General features: G+C 38.7%; 1 protein-coding gene across 7 annotated transcripts in view; it reads left to right on the top strand.

Moving 5' to 3' along the window:
* The first annotated feature begins 240 nt into the window (after nucleotides 1–240).
* Nucleotides 241–23664, top strand: part of KIDINS220 (kinase D interacting substrate 220) — a 98524-nt gene continuing 75100 nt past the window's right edge. For 3 of the 7 annotated variants that reach the window (XM_061210495.1, XM_061210493.1, XM_061210491.1), the window contains exons 1-8: nucleotides 249–389; nucleotides 6495–6623; nucleotides 12642–12740; nucleotides 13779–13877; nucleotides 18084–18182; nucleotides 19116–19214; nucleotides 21489–21587; nucleotides 23311–23508. In XM_061210495.1, coding sequence (XP_061066478.1) covers nucleotides 6516–6623; nucleotides 12642–12740; nucleotides 13779–13877; nucleotides 18084–18182; nucleotides 19116–19214; nucleotides 21489–21587; nucleotides 23311–23508 — 801 coding nt within the window. In that variant the 5' untranslated portion in view covers nucleotides 249–389; nucleotides 6495–6515. Of the gene's footprint in view, nucleotides 390–6494; nucleotides 6624–12641; nucleotides 12741–13778; nucleotides 13878–18083; nucleotides 18183–19112; nucleotides 19215–21488; nucleotides 21588–23310; nucleotides 23509–23664 lie in introns of all 7 variants that reach the window. The other 4 variants (XM_061210494.1, XM_061210492.1, XM_061210489.1 and 1 more) reach the window with 2 other exon arrangements.

Below are 23664 nucleotides of genomic sequence, written 5' to 3'. Positions count from 1 at the left end.
TATTGCCTGGGGCGCTTGCCAAAATACGCCAAAATTTGGAGGCCAGAGAGAAGGTGCCGAGGGCGGCAGGGCTGGGTGACTCGCTTCCCTCGCCCCAGCCCGCCTACCCCCAGTTGCTCCCGCCGGCGCCGGCAGCCCCACCCAGCCCCGCCTCCTTCGGGCTCCCGGGGCAGACACGGGGCGTGGCCACCCGCCGCCCCGCCCCTCAGCCCGGGTCACGTGATCTGTCAGTTTGCGGAGATGAGGGGGAAGATGGCCGCCGGCTGAGGTGAGGGCAACGCGCTGAAAGCCGCGGTCTCTCCCTTTCTAGTCTTCTGACAGCGCCTGCGGCAAAGCGGGCCCTTTCCGCCCGAGCTGTGGAAGCCGTCCTGGGGCCAGGTTCTGAGACGGTCGGTGTGGTGGTCGGCGGGGAGGGGCCGTGGTGGGGTGTGTAGGGGGACGAGGCCGAGCGAGGAGGGAGCGGAGGAAGGGTGAGGCCGGGTGTGGGGAAGGGGTCGTGGCCGGGTGAGGGGGGCGCGAGGCCGAGTGCGTGTGCGGGGTCGAGGGAGGGGAGGGAGGGGGCGGGGCGGGGCCGCGGGGGGGCCGGTGTCCGGCTTTCCGGGCGGGTCCGCGCTTGCTGGGGCGCCGGGAAGGTCTTGGACTTGCTGTCGCAGGTGGTCAGCCTTTTGGGGGGGTGAGATGGGGGATGCTAGTGGAACAAGTGTCTTTTGGTTTGTTTTTCGGAGCAGCCGCAGGCACGCCCACCACCTCGAGAACCCTCTTAGCTGGTACCGCTAGGGCAGGCGTTCGAGGTTTCTTTCCCTGGGCTTCCACGGAGGAGGTGGTTGGTTTTTCTCCCTTTGCTTTCATATTGGGCTCCATTACTCCATTGTCCTGTGCAGGCCGTTATATCAGCAAAATATCAGCAAGCCATTGATTACGACGCTTCCTTGATTTATTTATGGGGAAGCGATTTGTCAGCCAGTAACGTTGGATTATTTTTCTTTAAAATTGTTTTGACACATAGTAAGGTTTAAACCAACGAAGAATATTTTCTTATTAATAACCATTTATGGAGCCATCTTTGCTAGCCGCTAGGGGGCACTGGTTAAAAATGTAGCTTTCTTAGCCTTACCCTCAGAATTCCCATTCAGCGGGCCTGGGGTGTGGCTCAGGAATCACCCCTTCAGATAGGTGACTGTGATACGTTCTGTCACTGTCCCCACTTTGACAACACTGAGGATCAGACATCTGAATTTTTTTAAAGCACCTTAGGAGACCTGATGCAGAGCCAAGGGTGAGAAATGCGGCGGCGAGGTTGTGTTCTTTGTTCTCTAGCTTTACGAGCGTGGAAACTTTCATCAGAATCATTTTGGGGTGCTTGTTAAAATGTCAGTGTCTGCGCCCCAGATCTACTGAATAGGATTCTCTGGGGGAGAAGCCCAAGGAATTTGTGTATTGACAAGCTTCCTGAGTAACTTTGATGCACACAGGTTTGAGGATCTTTGTTTTACACGCTGTGCGAGTGATTTCCAGATCTGTTTCTCCAAAAACTGGGTGGATTCTCCAACCCAGGTTTTTTCGAGCGCCTCACATTCAGCATGCAGGAGTGGTGGGGAAGGAGGAGATACTCACCAAACAGAGGAAAGTCCTGACCTTCTCCGGACTTCACTCTTTTTTTTGTTAGCGACACCACCATCCTCTCATCACCTATGCTTGGTATCTAGTCATCTTTGACCAGTTCTTTCATTTCTGGTCACATAATTTTTAAAATTTCTACATCCAGAATCTCTCTTCTGGATATTTTGGTAGGTCAAAGGGTCCAGTATGGGGGATTTTATACTGTTCAAGTTTGTATCTCTCATTTCTTCTGCATCCCTACCGCCTGTCCCCTCTCCTGTGGGCTCTTCTGGTGGTTGTCTGACTGGCATCCAGGGTTCTGATTCTGGGCCGCATACACTGCGGGGGGGAATTTTTCGTAGGATCATGTGAGTGTGCCATCCGCCTCTTCCTGCTTTTGCTCAGTTTCTCTGCTACTATATTAGTCAGGGCTGTTTAGAAGGCGAGGGACGGAGATTTACTCTTTTACCTCAGGGAGAAGGAGATTTGCAGGACTGACTGAGAATCAGAAAGAAATCGGGATCTAAGGCAGCTCCACCTTCTGTAGATCTCTCAGGGGCCACGTTTGTTTTCTCACTTAGGAGGAGTCTTCTCTGTTCACATCTGTTGGATCCCCTCTCTGCTGACTGGCTGCCTCACAGCTGTATCATTTTGTTCATGGTCTCTGGGTCTCTGGTTTCTAATCTCCAGTTCTAGAGAGAGGAATCTGATGGGCCCAGCTTATCTTGTGAGCAGTCACCTGTCCTCATGTGCTCGTCACCGGTTGTGGCTGATGGTAGAGGAGATGGCTGTGGAGGGTAGCGGGAGCTGTGGGCAGGCAGAGTCCTACAGAAGAGGCGTATTTAGTACACCTATGCAGTTATTCAGTCTGGCAGTTATCTTCGATGTTTCTACTTGCTCTGGACCTGTAATAGGTTCTGGGGACATAAGAACAAAAGAGAGACAGCCCTTATCTTGCAGAGATTACAGCTCTAACCACCCTCACTTTCCAGTCTTAGCTCTAACTTGTTACTTACCTTCCCTATCCACGCTGTTCATTGTTCCCTGGGCATACGCTACGTAGTCACTCAGCACGCTCTGTGTTCCTTCTGTTCCTTTTGCCTGGCATGCCCTTCTTGGATTTCCCACCAGGGGACCCATTCTTCAAGGATCAACACAAAGTGACACTTCCGTGATGTTCCAGTAAGAGTCGGAACTTCTCTTCAGAACTCTCATAGCACTTTGGGTTTCTCCAGCACTGTTCTACCTTAAATTATGACTTGGATTTATCTGGATACTACACATTTGCTTTTTGAATTATGTTGGGCAAGTTACTTGTATATGAAACCTGTTTTCTCATCTGTAAAATGAGAAATAATACTTAAGATTATTGGAAAATCAAATAGATCATAGATATAAAAGCATCTCATAAACTATAAGGTGACATGTAAATGCTCTTTTCGTGATGAAGTTCTTTTATGTCTCCTAGTGAACGGTAAGCTTGTTGAGGGCTTGATAGGAATCCGCTAAAGGCTATCATGGGCCTTGCACATGATGGTGCCCCGGAAATATTTGCAGAACAGATGAGATCTTGCCCCCTGGGCTGCCTTCGTTCACCTGATGCCTGTTGAGCCTGTCCTTTGTTCCTGGAAACGTGTCAGGCATGGGGGAAACAGTGGTGACCAAAACAGACATGCTTCTTGCCTGGGAACACAGTCACTGCAATGAAATGCAGTGTATCTTTAAGGAAGACTGAGAAAGGAGGAGGGAGAGAGGAGGCCCTAAGCTGGTCTGGGAGGAGAGTGGGCGGTCAGGGAAACCTCACCGGGGGAAGTGACTTTTAAATTGAGACCTCTAGGCTGTCTGTCAGTGGGTTGGGCATACGTGTCTATCGGGATGTCGGGATGATGGGGAGGAGATCCTCGTCCTTGTGAGGGTGAGGGGGAGGATGGCTTGAAGCTGACAGGGAATTTCTGAGAATGACAAGAGCGGAGGATGGGACGTGGGGGGTGAGGGTATTTGTTTTTAGGTGAGAATGGAACCTGTTGAAAGGATTCATTTAAGACGGAAAGCACGGCTAATCAAAAGTGAAGCCTCTGAGGGAGGGATTGGGAGACCTGGCCATCGAAGAACATAATCTGATTTACTGGGCACACTTGAGATCAAATTCTTGATTTGTTAGAAGCCTGGCTCATGGGAATCATTTTATAACTGTCAGCTGTGGTAGACTGTTTTCTCCTGTTAAATTAATAAATGTGATGTGACGATCAAATTCAATTCAGGAAACATTTAACAGTTCTTTAATATGCACAAGAAACGGTTTTAGGCGCTTCTGAATTTGTGAAGGTAAGACTTGTGAAGTTCCTGCCTTTAAGAAACTTAACAGTAAAGAAGGGATGGGTGGATGAATGCAGAGATTACCAGAATTCCAGGCGTGTAATGCTGAACGATCAGCAAAGCCTGCTCTAATATTTCTCCCTAAACACACAAAGTAGAGAATCGTAATGAACCCTCATGTACCCATCCCCCAGCTCCAGCCAACCAATTTTATTTCAGCCATTTCTCTCTTCCCCCAGTCACCTCTTTTCTCCTCCAGTACTTTAAAGAGCCCTAAGTCTCCATAGGGCAGAAACAGTGTATTATTCAACTTGGCAGTGATAACCTGAAGCATTGTAAATTACAGACTTCCAACAGACTACTGTTAGATCGAACTGTTATTCAATTATGGCTGTGTAGAATTGCATTTTCTCAGAACTGTATGACAAAGGTAGATCACCTTTCCTTAATAGAGTCGTTTAAAGAATATCTTTCAGGTGGCTTAAGGCAAGGCAGCTTCAATTTTTTTTTTTTTTTTTTTTTTTTACTATTACCATTTTCTGCTTAATCTTAGTCTAAAGGGATCTAAGTCTAAAGTCTTTTAATATTAGTCACAATCTATGAGTGATAACTTTTTAAGTTTTATGTATCTCAAGGTGATACACATACCATCCACATAACAGATTGGGGGAGAGAGGTAACAAGATTTGAAAAATCTTAAGATTTTCAATTTTTTTTTTTTTTTTAACAACTGAGGTCAATGTCTATAACTACTTTTCTTTACTATGCTCATTCCAGTCTTGTGTGATATTATAGTGAGGAAAAATATTTGATCTAAATAAGGACTTTGTCAGACATTTGCATGTGTGTTTAAAATTTTTAAAGTAATTGCAAACTTACAGAAGACTTGTAAGAATAGTACAAAGAACTCTCTTTTACACCTTAACCAGATTCACCAGGTGTAACATTAAAATTTAGGGTGCACATAGCCTCTGTAATTATAAAATATTCCTGTTAATTCCGTAACCATTTAATGACGATGTACCAAGCCTTTCCTTAGTTGCTGAGGATGAAAAGGTGAGACATGATCTTGTTTTCAAGGATTTCAAAGTAAATGAATAATTGTGATATGTTATTATAAGTGTAATACTGCAGGTGTGCGTGACATATAGGTGTACTGGGTGAAACTGACCAGGGCGGGGCAGGACAGAATGAGGGGAAGAAAGGGGGAGGAGGTCCCAGAGGAGGAGCCCCCTGAGGTGGATTTTGAAGGAATGTTTCGGTTTGTTGGAAAGTTAAAGACGGCTGAAGAATTCCAGGTGGGTGAATCAGCGTAGGCATGCTCGTTCATTCTTAGATATTGGGTGTCTGCTGTGTGCCGGGCACTGTTCTACGTGCTGGGGATTCAGCATCAAACAGAACAGAAGTAGTCTCTACTCTCACTGAGCTGCATTTTTGAGGTGGGATGGGCAATGAGGAGGCAGACGAAAAACCCAAAAGCCAAAAAACAAAGGTTTCTTGAGCAATGCTAAGTGCTGTATGGAAAAGTAAGGCAGGCTTATGCCATGAGGAATGATAGTGTGGGCGGTGGCTGTTTCATGCACAGTGGTCAGGGACGCGCTGATCAGGTGACATTTGAACGGAAGCCCTGCGTAGCGTGAGCAGAGTGGAGGAGAAGGAGAGTGGGAGATAAGCTCAGGGGCATGGAGAGGGGCTGGGGTGGGCCAAGCAGGGCCTTTTGGGCTCTGACAAGGAATTGGGGTTTTTATTTCGAGTGAGAGGACAACCGTTGGGGAGTTTGGAGCACAGCATGGCCAAGATGCGACTCAGTGATTTAGGAGCGTGTTCCAAACGCAGGGGGCACATTGAGCAAAGGCAGGCGTGCGGAGCATGTGAAAGATACAGATACAGGGGCTGCACCAGGACCTGCTTGTCAGAATCTCCGAGGGAAGGGCCCAGGCATCTGTGTTTTACAAGCTCGAGGGGATTCTGATGTATATTATGATTTAAGAAGCTCTGGTCCAACTTACATTTTCAAAAGATCACCTGGTTGCCTTGTGGAGGATAGACTGTGGGGAAGGCAAAATGGAGGAAGGGAGAGCAGTTGGGATCTAGGTGAGAGGTCACGGTGGCTGGACCAGGGTGGTTGTGATGGAGGTGGTGAGTGGTGACCAGATGTGAAATACATTTTATAGTTAGAACCAAAGGATTTGCTAATAGATTGAATGTAGAGTGTAAAGAGATGAGGTAAGTCATGGATAATGCCAAGGTTTTGACCTTGGAAGAACGGAGCTGGAGTGGCCGTTTACTGAGATGGAGAACGTAGCAGGAGAGGCAGTGGAGCGCTTTCTTTTATTTGTGGGTGGTGGTGAGGAGGAGGGTTTGGGGGATGGGTCTGGAGTTTGGGGTTTGGATGAGTTAAGAGAGAGATGAGTGTGAGTCTTGGGAAGAGAGGGGTGGGCATTTTGAGAGCTGAGCTACGGGGCCTTGTTTTTACTCCTGCCAGTGGAGGTGTATTTGTACAAGTTTAAGGTTAAGAAAGTAATATAGTTAGTAGTAACTTTTTTTTCCTAATCCCAAATTATGATCTGATTTAACAGGTATTGTAGCTTTCTGTGAAAATGTCAGTTCTCATATCACAGAGCGTAATAAATTATGTAGAAGAAGAAAACATTCCTGCTTTGAAAGCTCTTCTTGAAAAATGCAAAGATGTAGATGAGAGAAATGAGGTAAGACCAAGTTTCTAAAATTAAATTCTTCTTACAAATATTTGTTGACTACCCACTATGTACGAGGCACTGTGCTAAGGATAAAGGTAAGTAAGAAATTTGTAGTTCTCACCCTCAGTAATGATATAATTTCTTATAGTTAAAAGTGCTTTGAATTCTGTATTGTTGGAATACAATTGAACTTATATAAATAATTGAATATTGAATTTATGCTTTATGATTGAGACTTATGTTTGGCTTTTTTCCAGATAGAACAGTCACTCTTCAAGAAGTTTAATTACTGAAATCAAAAGTGTTTCTAGGAAACTTTAGAAGAGCTTCTAAACCCAATCTTCTCATAAGTAGATTAACCAAAAAAAAAAAAAGATTAACCAGACAAAATTAGGACTTTCTGAAATATTTTCTTTCCTGGAGCCTCAACCCTCTTCCCAAGTTGTTCATTCCACACACCTTGGGATTTTAAAGACTTACATCTTTAAAAGACAGTTAAATAGGTCATGTGTTCTGTTTAATGAGACAGGGAAGTATATATTGATCATTTTCATGAACTCGTATTAGATATTTCTGTTCAACAATACAAGCAAGTAAAATGTTGATTATTTTATTGTGAACAGCCAAGCTGCAACATTTTAGGGACTAATAAACTTATTGTATGAATGTTTTAAGTGGCAAAGTATGTATGTTTTATAAAACTTAAGAAAAATAATGCTTTTTCTTAGGACTGTATTTCAATACAGTGTAAATTTTTTTTTTTTTGCCAGTGAATAAGATGAACATGGACTGAATTTTACACAAATGTATATGTGTGTATATGTGTGCACATATATGTATCTGTGTGTGTAGACATGCAGAGTTTTATTTATGATTTTTTTTTACAGTGGGGAAAAACCATAAAATTTACCATCTTAACCATTTTTAGGTGTACAGTTCAGTGGTGTTCAGTAGTGTTAAGTAATTCACATGTTGTGAAATATTTCCAGAACTTTTTCAAATCTGAAACTCCCTATCTACTATACAACTCCCTATTCCCCCTACCCCGACGCCAGCCCCTGGTAACCACCATTATACTTTCTGTCTTTATGAATTTGACTACTCTAGGTACTTCATAGAAGTGGAACTGTACAGTGTTTGTCTTTTTGTGACTGGCTTATTTCATTTAGTGTAATATCCCCAAGGTTCATCCATGTTGTAGCATGTGACAAGATTTCCTTCCTTATTAAAGCCGAATAATATTCCATTATATGTATGTACCACGGTGTGTTTATCCACTTACCCATTGATAGACAGTTGGGTTGTTTCCTCCTCTTTGCTGTTGTGGATCCTGCTGCTATGAACATGGGTATGCAAATATTATAAATGTTTTGAAAGCTGCTGAATCAACAGTTATTACTTTATTATTATTATTTTTGACATGGGGTACTTAGTTTTATTAAATGTTAGCTCTTGTTAAAGAAATTGTGATATAAAATTTTTATTATTGCAATACAGTGATGATAGCTAATGTTTTTATTGACTATTTATGCAGATATGGTAATGGTTCTATATATTTAGCTCATTTAATTTGCATAGAAACTCCATAAAAAATTATACTCTTATTTATCTTGACTTACAGATAAATGACTTAATCTTTCAGTTTCCTATCCAAGATATTACCTGGTGAAATCCAAATTGAACCCATTCTGTTCGACTTCAAACAAGCTATGATCTGTTTATGCTCTTTTGTCTTTGAGTCTTAAGCATAAGTTCATCTAATGATAATGTCTATATCTTCAATGTTTCTATATTGAACAAACTATATTTTGGTTAGTTGACCTCATTATTCCCTTCTCTGATTTTGAATAGTCAACAATTGTTATGCATAAATGAGATAAAATTCATAGTTGGAGATTGTTCATTGTTATAAAAGAACTGCTTATGGAAGTAGTCATTTTATTAGCATATATTAGCATATTTGGAATAATAAAATGATAGTTTAAAAAGATTAAGTTTTACTTCATAGACAGTTTCTTTGGGAATATTGAGAAAATAGCTTCACTTGGAAGGAGAAAAATAGCACATAATAAGCATAAACTTAAATTAATCTTATTCATGTAAAAAATGAAGTGTATTTGGTATAGAGCTTAACTTGTCATCATGCATGCAGTAGCATTTAATGGTTATTAGTGATATTTATGTCTAGTTTAGTATTCTATAAATTAAAATCGGATTTTTAAAATAATACTTTGAAGCAACCTGGGATTTTTTACATTATGGCTTAATGTGAAGGTTGTGGAGAAAGTAGCTTTCTCAAGGCCTTTTTCAGCATTTTGCTTCTACAGCTTCTGATTAAAATTTTTATAGAATTCTAAAAAGTTGCTTAGACCTTCCCTCTTTCTTGCCTTTAAAAAGTGAAGTACTTAATTACCTCATGTTAATATGTTTGGTTATCAGTTTTCAAAAAGTTTCTTAAATGTTACATCAATAAAATAAAATAATGTGGGGAAAATTGCCTGATGCTGTGCTTAGCATATGATGGGCTGCAATTAATAAATGCTAGTTTCCTTCCTTTTTTTCTTTCTACTTTATTTGTAAACTAGATAAATCTCTTGGCCTCTGCATGTTCTCAATGATGGCAAGTCTTTGCCCTTTGTAGATCAGTGAAGGGCTTTAATTTAATTTAACTTTATTTTTGAAAAGAGCACTCTCAGCTCTCCTTGATACAAGGATATAGTGTTGAGGGTGGACATTATTCCCTGTCTAAGAAAACGAAACAGGGCTCTAAATTCAGGAGGTGAATTTTGTTACGTGCTTACAAATGTAGACCGTGAAGGAAGCTTCAAAGGAGAATTAAAAAATGTTCTAGTTTCACTGCAATTATTGGAAGACGTATTGATCCTCCAAAGGTGACTGCTTTAAAGGGCAATGGTTATCTAGGTCCAGTACATCTGAATAAATAGAAGTGGGACTACCTAGGAATTGGGAAGAGCAAAAAGATGCTGAATAAGACACGTTTTTGCATTGTAGCTTCTGGGAAGCTGAGATAAAATATGATAGCTGTGGTGCGGAACCTTAGTTGGCGCGCAGTGTTCTGTTTTGGTGTGTTTTGGTTTGAGGTCATTATCAATAGAGTATTATATGAGTTATGTGATCCTGTGTTTTTTGGAAAGAAATGGGTTTGGGATTTGCTGGGATATGTATGTGGGGTTAGGTGGGGAAGGGCCCTTTAGTGATTCATACTGAAGTGAAAGAGTAAAGTCGTCGTGACTGTTTCTAAGTCACTCTATCTCCACAACTGTAGTTATTAGATTAGCTAAGCAAGAACTAGTAGAATAAATATGTTTTGTGATAAGGCACAACTTATAAGGTGAATATCCTTCTACCTTAAGGGAATTAATGAAACTTAATGGCAGCCTTTCCTGAAAATCACATCTATTTGGATAGTGTAGCTAAAAACGGTTAAAGATTGCTTTGGACTGCATGTAACAGCTCCCAAAATAGTGGCTTAATCAAATTAAGATCTTATTTTTCTCATGTAATGACAAGCTGGAGGAGCCATTCGAAGGCGTCAGGAATAATACTTCCCAGGCTCCTTCTGCCCGTCTGGCCACTCCTCTCTGTGCGCTTGTTACTTCACATCAGCTGTCTTGATACAACTGCAGCACTGTGTCCACATATCAGACAAGAAGGAAAAGGGAACGGGCCAGCCGAGTTAGTCTAATTACTGAGCCTTCCTGGGAGACCTAGCCAGAGTGGTGCCATGGATTATTTCCAACTGCAAGTAAGGCTGAACAATGTAGGTGTTTTTAGCTGAGCATGCTGCCACCCCCAACAAAATCCTGTCGCTCTAGATACTGGGTAGACAACTAGTAGTTTCTGCAAGAGAAAGTTATGACTATTCAAGTCTTTCATTTGGCTTGTTTCTAGTTAATCACGTTTACACCATCTGTCTTATTTGTGTTATGGATTTTAATACACATCTAACTTATTTTTTCCCTCATCCTCTAAGAGCACCTGTCTTTGTGAACTATCTGAAATGTGACTGTGACCCCAGAAAGTAAACAGAAAGCTCCTGAGTCTTTGGAATTACAATTTTGAAAACTGATGTACAAGTCATACATCCTTAGGGCCATAGATTCAATTAGTTGGCTTCAATTTATATATTATACCATTGATTTTAATATTTCACTTTTTATCCCAGTTAATCTAATCAGAAGGGAGGAACATGCTGTAGAAAGTAACTCAAAGACATTAGAGCTCACAGAGGCAAGCCTGGTGTAATAATTGATGTCTGTAGGTATGACTCAGAATCATAAACATAGTGTTTAAGTTAATCTGTTTAACAAGTAGCAATGTGTGTATTACTTTTTAGAAAAATGGTAATCATAAAAGTTATAATCAAATTTAATATTTAAAGGATAAACTTTTTCCCCTGGAAAATCTATTGATGCATAATATCTCATTCCCTAATGACCCTGGTTGAATGACAGGTGACTACCACATATAATTTAGTATCCATCATTATATGAGTGTCTGTATTTAATTCGATTTACTTTTGTACTTTAACTCAATATTTGTGTTTCTCTTTACTTGTATTCTTACAGTAGCATCTGTTGTACACTGCCTGTTACTATAATTATTTCCAGGTTTGTATGTTGCCGTTAGTGGATTTTTAAATTCTTTCAGACTTGGCGCACTCATTCACTCAGTAAATACTTGAGTACCTGTGTGGCTGTCGCTGTCCCTCTTGCTGGGGCTGTACAGTACTACACAAACAAAACCGGCATGCTTCCTGCCCTCTGGGAGTTCAGGGCCTTTAGAGGAAACACAATAATCAGTTGTTAATCACACAAGTAAAGGTGTAATTACAAACAAGGATTAGTATAGTAAATGAAATTAGAGGGGGTTAGCAAGGCTTCCCTAAGGGGTTGATGTTTGACCCAAGAGCTGCCGGGTGGGTGGTGGTTAACTGGGTGGGGTAGAGGGAAGACTTTGTCTGAGGGTCCAGAGGTGGGACAGAGCTTGAGGGCACATTGGTGAGGAGGGAATGGCCTGGCACAGGTTTCAAGGTAGGCCTGCTGTCGTCTCTCCATCATTAGACCACAGGCCACGTAAGGATTTTGGTTCTCATCCAAAAGAGCAGTAGGAAACCATTGAGGGTTTTAAGCAGTGGAATATTGTCAGATTAGCATTTAAAAAAAATCACTGATGTTTCCCCGCCACTGATACACATTCAGTAAGTAGGTGCTTAGATAAATATTTCTCTAATTGAACTTAGTTTTTGGTGCAATTTTCATATACCTTAGTATGTTTCAGCACATTTAACCCAGTGCGTCTAACCTGTTTGATATCACGGCATGTACAGAAAATGATCATGTGTGTGGTGCACTTGCAATAGCCAGGCTTGCTGCTGGAGGGAACCTGCCCCAGGGTCCCGCTGCCCAGGCCCTGCCCTGCTGTCTCAGGGCTGGGGAGCACTGTGTCTTATGCTGTGACTCATTCTAGGCACAGGCTGGGCAGCTCTGAGGTAGCTAGTAGGGCTTTAGTTTAATGAATTAAGGTTATAAGGGAAGGCTTAAAAAAACTACATAATATATACAGCACCTGTATTGTTTTTATTTATTGCTTTACTTTCCTCCCTCTGGTCCTGATAACACATCTTATACATACAATAAAACCACATTCTGTATCATATTCTAACTGTGTTGGTAGAGAATTTGGTTACCACAGATATCCTAAGATTTTTATATACATTGTGGTAATTACTTTTCAGTGCCTAGTATTATTGATGCTTACTTATTTTGAATAAAATTGCAGTGCCAAAAACAGATTGCTAATGCTGTCATAAAAAAAGTCTCATTTTCTCTTTGACTTTTACATTATTAGTAAACTGAAAACTTAAGAATTCAGAGGTGTTTCTAAATTAATGAAATACTGTAAATAGCGCTTAACATCAGGAAAAAGTAAGTGTGCTATAATTAACTGGTATTTCAGCTAAAGTACAGCATCTTGACAAGTTCTCTGTGTCTTTTATATCTCCAGTGTGGCCAGACTCCATTGATGATAGCTGCTGAACAAGGCAATCTGGAAATAGTGAAAGAATTAATTAAGAATGGAGCTAATTGCAATCTGGAAGATTTGGTATATATTGAAATAATTTACTCATTTGTCTTTTTCTTTTCCTTAACTTTGCTTTTAAGAAATGATTCAAAAGTAATAGATTATAGATTGTACTTCCTCTGTTTCTCAGCTTTGCCTAGTAATATGCTCACTCAATTTTTTAAAAGGGGTAATAACAGGAGAGAAATTTTTACTTTCAGTGAAAGTTCTCAGCGCTTCAGGTTCTTTATGTATAGATGGCACTGGTTGAATAGGGAGCACATATACTTAAAATTAAATGCCTGCCTAGAAGATATGTATGAGTCATATTGTTAAGTAACTCCCCGTAATGGTATCTTATTATTATAAATATCACATATGATAGGCCAGAAAGATGTGGTCCCTTCTGATATCGTTTATGAGGGATAAATCACTATTCCAAGAGGCTTACTTCCTCTGTTTCCCGGGAATTATTTTTCAGGGTCACACAGCTACATCTGTTTTTCTGTTTGTTTTTCTGTTTCAAATTGATGATATTAAATTGGTGATTTTAATTGAGTGATCATTTGAGTTAAATTGTAGTACACTCATGGGTAAAAGTTAGGATAGGATACTTGTAGGCTTTATTTAAAAAAATAAAGAATAGTTCTTTATCATACAGTTTCTAAACTCATCATATGGGATCGCTTTAGTTTAATTGTTTGTAAATGTGCTCTTAAGTCTGATTGCAGGCTCTTTAATTTCAATTTATAGTAATGGTTGCTAACCACAAGGATTAGCTTTGAGGTTTTGATAGTCATCTTTTCTCCTTTTTAAAAAACACAGTATGTGATTAGAAGTCCAGTGAAGAGACTGAACAAGCAGTTGTGAAGCCATTTTTACACCATTGTAGTCATACAGGTAGACAGATAAATTCTTAACAGAGCTTATGCTTCAGTGTAATTTCAGAGTAGTTTAGAGTGGGTCAGGTCATGTCAATTTGGTATGATCATCTCGTATGTAAATTCAAATTTATTTTTCCTCACTTTGGAATGTTATTTTTGGTTTTGAAATGACAACATTTGTGTCCGTGTGTTCAAGGATAACTGGACAGCACTTGTGTCGGCGTCAAAGGAAGGGCACCTGCACACTGTGGAAGAACTGCTTAAATGTGGGGCCAACCTGGAGCACCGCGATATGGTACGGACAGTCTTTATCCCTCGCTAGTCAGCTGGGGTCTTATTAGCAGTAAGGGATATGTGTTAAGTCTTGTATTTTTATGTGTGAGGTGATACTATAATAATGTTTTTAGGATTTGGTATTGGGCATTGAAATGACCCTCAAGAATGTTTTAAAACCCGGTGATACAATGCACCTCCTTTAGAATATTCTTAGTCATTATTTTCTGTTTATTTCAGAATTTTAATTCTGAAATGTTGTTAAAACAACTTATTACCCTTTATAATGTATCAGTCTTAGAACTCATGAGAGAGTTGTTCCCTTTAAGGAGAACTTTAAGAGGGACATAGTATAGTTTTAAAAATATTTTCAGTTATTTAAAGTCATGATTTTCAGAATAATATTTATAAACTTATTTTCAAAATGTAATTGTGTTCATAATGCCATCTGTACACATTACAAGTTTAACAAGATATGATTCTTAATTATCTTAGCTCTTATTTGATCTTGGCATTTGCTGAAAGCATAAAGGTGAAGAAAAGGATCATTTCTGGCTTATTTCTTCTGCAAAATGTTCAGCCTTTTCAAAGATTAATTTTAACAGGGGAAAAAAAGAAGGAATTGAACTGCCTTGATATAGAAAACATGTATTACTTTGCTGATGAAGCTTTATGAAGTACAGGTGGTCTGAATTTTTAAGAAACGGCAGCACTCCACCAGCTTGCACTTAATATTGTACGATGTAATTTACACAGTGTTCTTCTACAGTGTTATATTTATTCTTAAAACTTAGTGAAGTGGTTGGTATACTTATTTTTATAGAAAGATACAGAACCATTTGTATCCTCCCTATTTCTGAAAAGAAATTGAAGTACATTGCTATAAAAATTTAAGGAGAGAAGGTAATGATGTCAGTAACCTAGGCAAAGGATGGATATGGCAGGTAGGAGTAAAATGCAGTGTTCTTATCTTAACTGGCATATAAAGCAGAAGAGAAATTCATGGAATTACCTAGTTCTCAATATTTTTTTAAAAGCACCATACCATTTTATCAGATGAATTAATATTAGGTAGCTATTGTATGCCTGATCCCTTTAGGTGCTTTTTAGCCTCTCTGTCATTAATTGACTTCTCAGAAGAATCCTATGGGCTAAGGGTTAATTTTGTTCTCAGCATATATAGTTCAGGAAATTGAGACTGGAAGAAGTACTCTTTGCCCAAAGTCACTTAGCTCTTAAGCAGTCAGACTGAGTTTTGAACCCAGGACTGCTTACTCCAAAGGCTTTCTCCTTTATTATTCTTCCATATATATCAGCAAGGGCGTTAGGAACTATAAAGTATACATTATGAATGTATAAAAACTTGGCAAGATGTGTAAAAAATGGTTTCTTAAACTTTCTTAGTTCTCCACATTTTTCATTTCCCTGAAGTACTTATCAAATCACAGAACATTTTAACATTTAAAGGGCCTCTGTGTTTGGCTTTTAAACACCCCAAATTAGGGAAACTGAGGACTGTGTCTCCCTTAGTAGTTAGTATTGAGAGACCCTAAGCTCAGAGAATTGGGTGGGTGGTGGCAGCTGCTGAACTGTGAGGGAAGGCAGAGTCCCTGGGACTTGTGTGAGGAGAGGAGAGTGTACCAGGGGTTGTCTGGGATTCAGGAGTAATTCCCGGATATAATGTCAGGAAGTCTAGTGAGGATTCTTCCTTGAGAAGACCTTTAATGGACACCAAACTACAGCATTGCTATAGGCAGTCAGTTCCAATCTTTTCATTTTGCAAATTTGGGCATAGGTTTCTCAAGATTAAGTTTTTATCTCAGAGATTCTTGCATAGGGTGATACTATACAAATGAAAATGAGGGAATGATATTAACACAATTCTGGGCAGGAATTTTACAGATTAAAATATTGGTGTGTTTAAGACTTCACTAAATGCCCAGCTCTATAATTTGACCTAAATAAATTATGTCAGCCTTTCTTTGTCTTTCATGACCTTGACACTTGACGACTTCTTGTCCGGCATTCTTAGAATGTCTCTCAATTTGGATTTGTCTGATGTTTCTCATGATTAGATTGAGGTTGTGCTTTATTGGGAAGGAGGTGATATGCCCTTCTTAGTGTACCACATCTAGGTACATACATCAGCAGAATGTATCACTGCTGATGTATCTTGGCTTAGGTAGTGTCTGTCAGATTTCCCTTTGTAATTACTAAATATTTGAGAGAAGATACTTTGAGACTATACAAATATCTTGTTTTTGATTAAACTTTCATTCATTTATTTTAGCATCCATCAATGCATCTTGCATGCAGCAGTTATGACTGTGGTGTTGTAATGGTGATTTTTCTATTTTCATCATTCCATCTACATTTATTAATTAGAATTCTTCTGTAAAGAAGAGTTCTCTCTCTCTGACTCTGTCTCTTTCTCTGTCTTTCTCTGTCTCTCTAAATATATATCTATATATAGATATATGTAGATATACATTTTAGCACTTCCTTACTTTCTGGCATTACAAAATGCTTCAGGCTCAGGTTCATCTTATATTTTCCCTGCCTTATTTCCCTGATTTATCAGCCCTGGAATCAATCAGTTTTCCAAGGAACCCTAGTTCCTGTTTTTCAAAAATGATATTTAGAAACCAGTAATCTAGGGGTTAGGTATGCTTATTGTTACTGGGATGTCATTGCTTGTAGCCCTTCTCAGTGGACAGATGTAGGAAGTAACATGTCTGTATATTAACTCTTGCATACATATACATCTATTCTGTATCTGTGTGTGTGTATATATAGATATATATATACATATATATATATATTTTTTTAAATAGACTAGGTCGATAACCATGAACCCAATCCACTGTAGCCTTCTCCCTTTTCTTAATTTGTAACTCTCCTCTGACTGTGAGAAATCTGGCTCTCACTATCTACACAATATATTTACTTATTTGTTCAATTCTAGTATACAAATAAAGTAGTTTCAGAATTTCTAATCCATACCCTGAGAGAAACAGATTTGCTACTAAATATACTGTTTGTGTACAGTTCTTTTCGTCTTTAGCATTATTACAGAATTCAGTCAAAATATTGCTTTCCAGAGGTACCTAGATCAGCTTCTAAGTAATTATGTGATTCATTTGTAATATAATTAATTCATCCCAGTCTATATTCTGTCTTTCTTCCCCGTATTCTAGGTGATTTTTTAAAAATTTACATACAGTAAAATTCGCCTCTCTGGTGTTCAGTTCTGTGGGTTTTGACAAGTGCGTGATGTCATATGTCCACCACCACAGCTCTGTACAGAGCAGTTCCATCATTTCAACAGTACCCTCATGCTGCTTCTTCATAATCAGCCCCTGCACCCACTCCCCAACCCATGGCTACCACGGATCTGCTTTCCCTTTCTATAGTTTTGCCTTTTTCGGATTAGGGCAAGTATTTTTTTAAATTTCTTTTTTAGTGACAATGAAACAGAATCAGAAGGATTAAGTGATTTATATTCTTGAACCCAAATTTGGATTGGTGCAAATACTGATTTAAAAAAAAAAGCAAACAAGACATTCACTTCTTAGTATAATTTGATTACATTTGTCTCTTTCATTGAATTGCATTATAGCTAAAGAGAACATTGCCAAAACAAGAACACTACTCCTGTAGCTTAAAAAATAGAAAGTTATCATGCCGCTAACTCATACTTAATGACTTTGCCCACCCTTGGAAATCATGATCTACGGATCATTGCCTTCTCATCCTCTGTTTTTTAGCAAGAGGTATGATAATGACCTGGAATTTATAGGATGGGTTTAGATGCAGGAGTTGAATAGGGTTGCTGGAATCCCTCTCTGGAAAAAGTCTAGACTCATACCAGGAGGAGAATATCTAGAGACATAGAATGTTTACTGAAGGAAAGTATTTATAAAGCCAAAATAAATCTTGGAAATTTGGAAAGAGTCCAACATGAATGTTCCCTATGCCTATTTCCAAAATATAATACAAACTTCGGAGTAATCATTACTGGACTTAAGAGATTTGACTTTTTTCAGATACTATTGTGTATTTCTCTGGGGAGCTTGGGTATTTAAAACTACATAGTAGTGATTTCTTAAAATAATGGTTCTATAAAGAATAAAGCTGACAAAAGGAACTTCATTAATGCCATTTTTGTGCTTAGAGACAATCCAGTGTTTTGTTTCCCTCCGCCGCCCCACCTTTTTGTTTTCTTTAGGGAGGATGGACAGCTCTTATGTGGGCATGTTATAAAGGCCGTACTGAAGTGGTTGAGTTGCTTCTTTCTCATGGTGCCAATCCAAGCGTTACTGGTCTGGTAAGCGTTAACAAAAAATCCATCTGTAATGTAAGTGGTAAGTTCTTTGAGGGAATGCTTCAGGCTGGTTATGCTTTGGACTTCATAGTGGATAAAAATGATCTAGATCTTACTAAAGATAATAATGCAGAACGTGGTTTCAGAACACAATGAGAATTTTTTTCTGAGGCTAAGCTTATTTCTCAATTTTTATCAACAAAAAGGCAACTCTTAGAGTTTAAATGTTAATTATAACTATATAATATTTCAAAAGGAGATTTTGAAATCCTTGTCATCTTACCTGTTTTCTGTGCGTATGTGTTCTTAATCTAAACTCTTTTAAAGAAAAGAAACATTTACCAAATATCCATGCCAGTTTTCTATACATTCTTATAGGTGGTAATACATGCATTACTATTGTACTTTGCTTGAGACTTGATCTCAGACTGCAGATTAAGAAATTGTTTTATTGATGGGGGGATTCCTTTCATGATGCATATGTATGTCAGATCATTACATGCACTTTAAATGTCTTACAATTTTATTTGTCAGTTATACCTCAGTACAGCTGAAAAAAAGGAAACGGTTTTATTCAAGTTAATGGACGGATTATAAAGAAAAGTTTTATATTCTTATTAGTCTTACCTGTTGGTTAGATAATTACATTGTGTGTTGAATCTATAAAAATAGATGTGTTCATAATATATATTTATTTAAGGTTGAGTGCATCTCAGTTCCCAGTTATGTATTATGAATATTACATGTGTTTTTAAAGTGGAGAATGGTCTGTAACTTGATTTTGTAAAATACTACTTTATATTGCTCCCTTTGTTGTTTACTCTTCTTAGCAAATGTGTGCTGTAAATATCCACCTAAAAGACTTTTTCTTTCCCTCCCTCCCTCCCTCCCTCCCTCCCTGTGTACCTACTCACCCACCTGCCTACCTCCCAGCAGTACAGTGTTTACCCAATCATCTGGGCAGCAGGGAGAGGCCATGCAGATATAGTGCAACTTTTACTGCAAAATGGTGCTAAAGTCAACTGCTCCGATAAGGTAGGTCAGCAGGATCTTTTCAGCTTCTAGTTCATATTATGTCCACTCAGTGTGTCTAACTTACAAGGATTTTCATATGATCTCATGCGGCTGCTCTGATGTATCTTATGTTTATATTTATTAATATATTTTATAAAGACACACATAGATGGGTTCCTTCTAGGTATTACATACGTGCTAAGTGTCCTTCCATTGTCTTTTATATCACATTCATCATTCTCAGGAAAATAGATAGGGTTGATTCCCTATCTTCATTATTTTCTGTTGTAGCTCTTCTTTCTACTGTGGGTCCTATCTGCCTTCTCTGTATTGTTGCCAGATGATGAAAATTTAAGTCTTGTTCTTTCTCTCTCATACTTAAAATCCGAAAGGCATCAATCCCTGTTATGATGTATAAAGATAATCCTTGCCTCCCTCTCTACCCTTTCTCCTGCTCTCTCTACCCCAGACTACCTTTGCTCAACTATCAAATGATGCAGGTTCCTGAGTCCACCTGTTTTTAACCCTCCACATCTTGCAGGTGCTCTTTCACAGTGTGGCGTGCCCTCGCATCGTCGTCTGCTTTAGCTTCTGTTCATCCTTCACACTCAGCTCATGTGCCACCAGCTCCAAAAAGCTCCCCAGGATTTTGTTCTGTTCGTTTTTTAAAATCCTTAATACCCCAAATATTTGATAAATATTTATTTAATTATTTCATTCTTTCTTGCTTTTGGAGAGCTTTGATAGCTTCTGTGGTTTCAGGGCAAAGCCCAGACTTTTCAGTTGGACCCCAGTCTTTCTTCCCAGGTTCACTTCTTGCCATTTGTCTCCATATGCACTAAGCTTTTGGATACAGAAGATAGTCTACCATTCTGTGAACTTTTTTCTTTCATTTATTTATTTATTTATTTTTGGCTGCGTTGGGACTTCATTGCTGCGTGCGGGTTTTCTCTAGTGGCGGTGAGCAGGGCTACCCATTGCGGCGTGTGGCCTTCTCATTGTGGTGGCTTCTCTTGTTGGGGAGCACGGGCTCTAGGCGTGCGGGCTTCAGTAGTGTGGTACGCGGGCTCAGTAGTTGAGGCACTACTACTCAGTAGTTGTGGCTTGCGGGCTCTAGAGCGCAGGCTCAGTAGTTGTGGCGCACGGGCTTATTTGCTCTGCGGCATGTGGGATCTTCCTGGACCAGAGCTGGAACCCGTGTCCCCTGCATTGGCAGGTGGATTCTTAACCACTGCACCACCAAGGAAGCCCCATTCTGTGAACTTTTATGAATTTCTATGAAGTGCGTGTCTTTGTTTATCCTGTTCCCTCTGCTAGGAATGTTATGACCTCCTCTGCCTGATGAACTCCTATTTATTTTCTCAAGGCTCAGTTGAGGTGTTAGCTTCTCTGTTAAGTGTCCTTAACTTACCCAGTCAACTTAGATGCCCCGTCTTCTGTAGTCAGTGTTCACTGCCCATACCTCCACTAGTGCACAGAAGTTCTGTTGGTCAAGGCTGTTATAAAAAGGAGGTATTCATTAAACGTTCATTTCAATCTGCAGTCTCCCATGTAGTTAAATGTCACTGTGAGTATTCCTGTGTCTCTTCATTGCCTTATGAATCTCCCCAAAGATAAAGCGTTGCTTTTATGCATGATTTACATTCTCTGATGTCTTTTGAATCACGTTCCAGCAGAAGGTGCTTTTGAGTGCAGTTTCTAGGTGGACCTTTATTTTGTCAGGTACAGAGGCCGATCTGGGGTGGCGGTTAGGAGCACAGACTGAAGCCAGGCTTGTTGGGTTCATGGGTCTTGCTCCACCTCTTAGTAGCTTTGTGACTTCGAGCCTGTAATGAACTTCTCAGGGCCTTGTTTGCTCACCTGTTAAAATGTGATACTGTGATTTGTACTTATTCTTCTGATAAGGATTACACACGTTAACTTGTGTAAACTATTTAGAACTGTATTTGGCACTTGGTTGTTACTATTTCAGACTGTTGGACTTTATATTTCACAAGATATGGGAAGCAAAGAAAGCTTGTTGGAAATTAGAGGCTGTATGACATTATGATGGAAAAACTGTCACTGATTGTAAAAGTTAAAGTTAATTAAAATATATTTCATACAGTGGTTAATCCATCTATTCAGGAGAAATAGTATGGGAAAAATATGATTTATCTAGGATTAAAATTATGATTGGTATAAACCGTAATCTAAAAATACTCAAAGTATGATTTTTATCAAAATTCATGGTGAGAGCTAGTTTCTTTTAATATACCTTAGATAATAATTTTAAATTTATTATTTCTTTAATAGTATGGAACCACCCCTTTGGTTTGGGCTGCACGAAAGGGTCATTTGGAATGTGTAAAACATTTATTGGCTATGGGAGCTGATGTTGATCAAGAAGGAGCTGTAAGTATCTTTTCTATTTTAACTGCTGGTAATAGAGAGATGTTTTTAGTTTTAAGAGAGAGAATACTTTTTCCTTAGTATATACCTAGCAAAATTTCCCTATAGTTTCTAAACGATACTTAGAAAAACAAACATCTTCTGTTATCCTGGTAAATATATTATACTGAAGATATTATGTATTACAAATATGTGCTTTTAAGGATTTATTGCTAATGCACATAAATTTTGGGAGGCTAAAACTATATGGAATATCTTTTAGTAATCTTAATATAAATTAAAATACTCCCCAAATCAAATTGTTTGAATTACTATTGTGGAAAGAGTTTCTATTCTGTTAAAATACCTTTTCTTTAAAATTTTAAAATAATATCATAATTTTTTGATATTTTAATCTGTGACTTGTTTTCTCTCATAGACAGATGTAAAAATATCAAAAATCAGTGGTCAAAACCTATATAGCTTAAAAACTGGTTCAGTGTATCTTAGAGTCTAGCAGTTATGAATTCCTTATTGAGTACCCACTGTCCACCCAGCCCTGTGCCAGACGTGCTGGGGACACTGGAGAAGCCTATCATATCGCTCTTCTCTTGAGCTTGTAAGAATATAGGTAAAGGAGATGACATTTATGCACAAGAAACAATACAGACTTCTATTAACGTAATTATTGTCATTATGTGAGATGGATCATAAAGGATTCTGAGAAGAGCTGCTATCAAATCTCTGGCTGCAGTGTAACAAAAGTGAATTCTAAATCATCAAAAGTGACTTCCTGGCATAATACCAACCAGCTCCTCCTATTGTCCATGTTGACAGAAGCTACTCATTGATGACCTTCAAGGGGTATATAATATTTTAGTGGTGTGCGGAGATAGAGCATGATTCTTACCCAGCCACGGAAGTCATACCCTTCACTTGCCTCCTTTCTGGACAGTTTATCAAGTGGATGAGTGGCTTGTCTCTATGATTACTGACTGCTGAGGAAGCTGAAAAGGCTATGTTATTTTAATATTGAGAGAATTATGGCTTAGTTCTGGGGGCTGATATAATAACTGAAATATTTCTATAAGGAAATTGCATGGTATCTCAAACTAGATCAAAATCTCAAGAATAAATTTTAATATTTCTTTTGTAATGAGTCAGATTCTTCTATTATGTGATTTTCTGTTATAAATTAAATGTGCAGTTTTTAAAAGAACCACTAAAAATAAGACAGTTTTGAAAATGTGGTTTCTAGATCACTGTGGAAAACAGAGGAATATGTTATACTTTTATTGAAATATTCTATAGCTTATTAATTCATTGTTTTACTTCAGTTTTTCATATAGATTTTATTATAGACAATTCTTTGAAGTCTGATTGATTCTTACTTTGGATTATTTAACTTAGAATGTGTTTAATTTTGAATCATCCTGTCAGCTATTTTATATGTCAATACTTTAGTGAGAGGGTTTGTTCATCGTAAATGACTCCAATTTTGGATTATCATTTAAAGAATTGAATGTCGCTAACAGTCCTATTGACTGAAGAGAATTAATGTATCTTCAAAAATGGAAAATATGCTTCTGGCCACTTTTGGTCTGTTTCTGGTTATTTATATTGGCATTTTATTATCAGAAATAACTTAATAATAGGCCACCTATTTGAAAACATCAGTTTTTTGACTATAGAATAAATTATATGTTTTCTGAAAGTACTAATTTCTTGGGCGTTGTTTGATTTGTAGAATTCAATGACTGCACTTATTGTGGCAGTAAAAGGAGGCTACACACAGTCAGTAAAAGAAATTTTGAAGAGGAATCCAAATGTAAATTTAACCGATAAGGATGGAAATACAGCTTTGATGATTGCATCAAAGGAGGGACATACAGAAATTGTACAGGACCTACTTGATGCTGGAACATATGTGAACATACCTGATAGGGTAGGTTATCTATTTAGAATTTGTCTTTCAGTGGTGACATTGATGGACGGTTACCGAAACTTCTCACCACCTTTCAAGATTCTTCCTGCATGACATACATTTAAGATGTTTTATTTCTGCCTTTAGAACTAATAAGTTAAAACCTGTCCAATCTTT

This window comes from Eubalaena glacialis, chromosome 14 (assembly GCF_028564815.1).
Source record: "Eubalaena glacialis isolate mEubGla1 chromosome 14, mEubGla1.1.hap2.+ XY, whole genome shotgun sequence".
Lineage (NCBI taxonomy): Eukaryota > Metazoa > Chordata > Mammalia > Artiodactyla > Balaenidae > Eubalaena > Eubalaena glacialis.
The sequence above is the reverse complement of the archived record's forward strand: the minus strand, read 5'-3'. Positions and strand labels throughout refer to the sequence as shown.